The sequence below is a fragment of the Fulmarus glacialis genome, unplaced genomic scaffold, assembly GCF_000690835.1.
Source record: "Fulmarus glacialis isolate BGI_N327 unplaced genomic scaffold, ASM69083v1 scaffold19211, whole genome shotgun sequence".
Lineage (NCBI taxonomy): Eukaryota > Metazoa > Chordata > Aves > Procellariiformes > Procellariidae > Fulmarus > Fulmarus glacialis.
Window position 1 is genome coordinate 841 of NW_009191099.1, and position 2975 is coordinate 3815.

Below are 2975 nucleotides of genomic sequence, written 5' to 3' on the forward strand. Positions count from 1 at the left end.
TGCTGCTGGGTAGGGGAGGGTGTGCCTAGCAGGGAGCGGGGATGGCGAGGCTGGCTGGGGCTCTCCTCCCCGTTTGCAAGTCTCACCAGCAGGAGAAGTGGTGTGGGATGTTTCCAGGCCCCCTGGAAGGAAAGGAGAGGTGAGCAAGTCCCTAGGTGCCTTGGGGACAAGGGCAAGAGAGGCAGTAACACTGGATACCAGCCTTCAACTCTTGTCAGAGAGGAGGAGGCTGAGAATGGCTTTTGGCCTTGAGCTGGGGAAATTATGCAGCATGGGAGGCGGCTGGACCTCTGTGAGATCCTGGGGGTCTTACACACACACAGCATGGGGAAGGAGAAGGCACGTAGGCCTGAAGGCATCACACAGCCGAGCATGGCAGGAGCCAGGCCAACCCTGCAGGAGTGGAACCGTCCCTGGGTGTAATGTCTGCCGTGGCAGTGCGATTTGGCAGGGGCAGGAGTGAGGTGTTATCTCCCCCCAGCGCCGAGGTGTCCAGGGCCTCAGAGGAGGATGCGGAGCCGTCTCTCGGTGTCCCTGCACCCTCCAGGTGCCTCTGCTAGATGAGAATTCGGAACAGAAAGGAGACGGCAGCTCCTAGGGCTAAGCCCAGTGACAGGAAAAACGTCATGATGGCTCCAGCTGTCTCTGCTTCGTGGGCAAGCACTTTCCTAGGGGAGAAACAGGTGTCAGACCCATCCTCGGGGATGCGTGCCCCGTGCCCTGCTCCGAGTTCAACAGAGAGATGGGAGGAGGCCACAGCGGAGCCAGAAGCTGTGCTCCTCTGCAGCAGAGGAGGAGAGAAGAGCAAATCCACCTTGGCTCCAAGAGCCTGCCGCCATGTAACAGGCTCGTAAAGAAAGAAACAGTGCATCAGGCAGGCTGCCCTGAAGCTCCCTGCGCCGGGGACGCCCCTCCCTGACTCCTGCCCCCACGCACTGCAGCCCGCCTGGCTGAGCCCCAGCTGGGCTCCTCGCGCTGCCTGTGCTCCTGTGCTGGGCAAGGCTGCTCACCCTGCTGTGGGTGGTGTGCCACGCTTTGCTCCCCTCCAGATCCCCGCTGCGTCCAGCCCCTTCCCCAGCGTGGCAGGTGAGGGAAATGGAGAACCCAAACTATAGCTTCCTCATCTCTAGGATAGAGAGGTACATGGCTGGGAGAGGGGACACTGGGGCTGTCTTCCCTGAGGTGATGCGGTGATTCCTCTCTGCGCCTGCATCCCCTTCTCCAGATGCCAGAGCTGGGCAGAGCCAGACTCCAGGCGTCATGCTGGAGCTGGCATCTGGGGGTGTAACCACCCCTTCCCCTGTCCCCAGCTCTTACTCACTTGGGCCCGAAGCACATGCAAAGGCTGGCCAGGTAGCCGTTGGAGATGGAGAAGAAGATCATGAAGATGATGTACCAGGCGTCATGAGAGAATACGACAGGCAGGTAGTTACGGGGTTGCACGTTGCACAGCATGAAAAGAGGGATAAAGATGACACGGAGGGCCACCATCATTGGCAGGAGGCAGCTGTCCTTCCCGGGCTGGGAGGAAAACACAGGTCACTGAGCAGCTGAGAACTGGACATTCCCCAACCCATGGCATGCCAGCAGGGGCTATACAGAGGCTGTCCCTACTGCGCCGGGGCTGCGGAGGAGCCACAGAGATGGCAAAGTTGCTGGGAGACTTTCTCTGCTGCAACAAATCTCGGCATCATCACCTGCTGTGGTAAGGAGGTCCTACGAGGTCTGAAAGTCCTATCCCAGATGACTTGGAGAGCAGCAGCACTAGAGCCAAAATACTGAGCTGGGCTTGTGAGCAACTGCTAAGCCCTTGCTGGAAAAAACAGGCAGGCAGGCAGGCAGGAGTGCCTTGTGCACTCTCATGCAATCTCCTCCTGCACCGAACTACCACGCAGGACAAGGCTGGCTGAGGTAAATCTCCTTTGGCACCTCAGGGCCTGCAAACTGGGCTTTAACCAGTTCTTCAGCTTCCTACGCCATCCCCCAGCCAAGTAGGGCGAGATCCAGCGATCTGGGAAAGGGATTATGCTGGGGCTGTTTCAGACAGTGCTGGGAAAGGCACAGACCGAGTTACGGTCTCCTCGGATCCTAACAGAGTCCCTGGACACATGAGGCTGGGACAAAGAAAGAGGCACTGTCCCCCATGTTGTCCCTGCAGCTGGGACCGAGACAGCCCCTGGTATGAGACATGCCTGGCTCCGTCTGGGGTTCCCTCAGGGGGGTGCCAGGGTCGCAGATGACAAGGCTCACTGGTCTGGGGTCAGGAGAGACCCACAGCTGCCTTGGGAGCTGCCTGGGCTGGCGTAGCCATAGGACGCTTCATGAGCACGGGGGGAAGCTGAGGTTAGGCCAGCTGCCGTGTCTGTGGGCAAACTGTCAAGAGCAGCAGCCTCTCCTGCTTGAGGAGGAGAAAAGGAGTGAGCAGGGCCCCAACCAGGGAAATGAGGCCCAAACCACATGCAGTCAGACTTTCCACACAGCCTTGTTTTGGAAACGTCTCCTGCTGGGTCATCCCACCACGGAGGCTGTGGCCTGGACACCAGGCAACACAGCTCATGGCCAAGGCCAAGGGCAGCCAGCAGCGATGGCCAGGGGAGAAGCAGCTCCAGGCTGCAGGGAAGCCAGGCCTGGACAGACCCCACGGCGTGTGGTGCTGAGGAGCTGCTCTAAACAAACAGCCTGAACAATACAGGGGGAAACAGTGCTTGGGGGTTGGATGAAGGGGCAGGAAGATAGACAGAGACAGCCCCCTTCCTCACCCACCCCCATCACAGCTCCCATCACTCAGTCCCAGCAGCTCTGAGCCAGGCAGGGGGAGATGGCAGGGAGATGGCAGAGAGAGCAAGGGGACGTGGCAGGGGACAGCTCTGTGACCCACGTGGCATGGCTCTGCCCTGCTCCTAGGACAAGGCTCTTTAAAGCAGCTGTGTCTTGTGCGGAGGCCAGAGGTTTTATTTTGGGCTGCCCTGTCTTTC

At 59.6% G+C, this 2975-nt stretch overlaps 1 protein-coding gene across 1 annotated transcript in view; it reads right to left on the minus strand.

The window, feature by feature from the left end:
- Positions 1–556: 556 nt before the first annotated feature.
- The window catches only part of SLC29A1 (solute carrier family 29 (equilibrative nucleoside transporter), member 1), a 6135-nt gene continuing 3716 nt past the window's right edge, over positions 557–2975 (minus strand). Inside the window, exons 11-12 of the mRNA XM_009586568.1 lie at positions 1322–1521; positions 557–668 (exon numbers count right to left, since the gene is read on the minus strand). Coding sequence (XP_009584863.1) covers positions 557–668; positions 1322–1521 — 312 coding nt within the window. The remainder of the gene's footprint in view (positions 669–1321; positions 1522–2975) is intronic.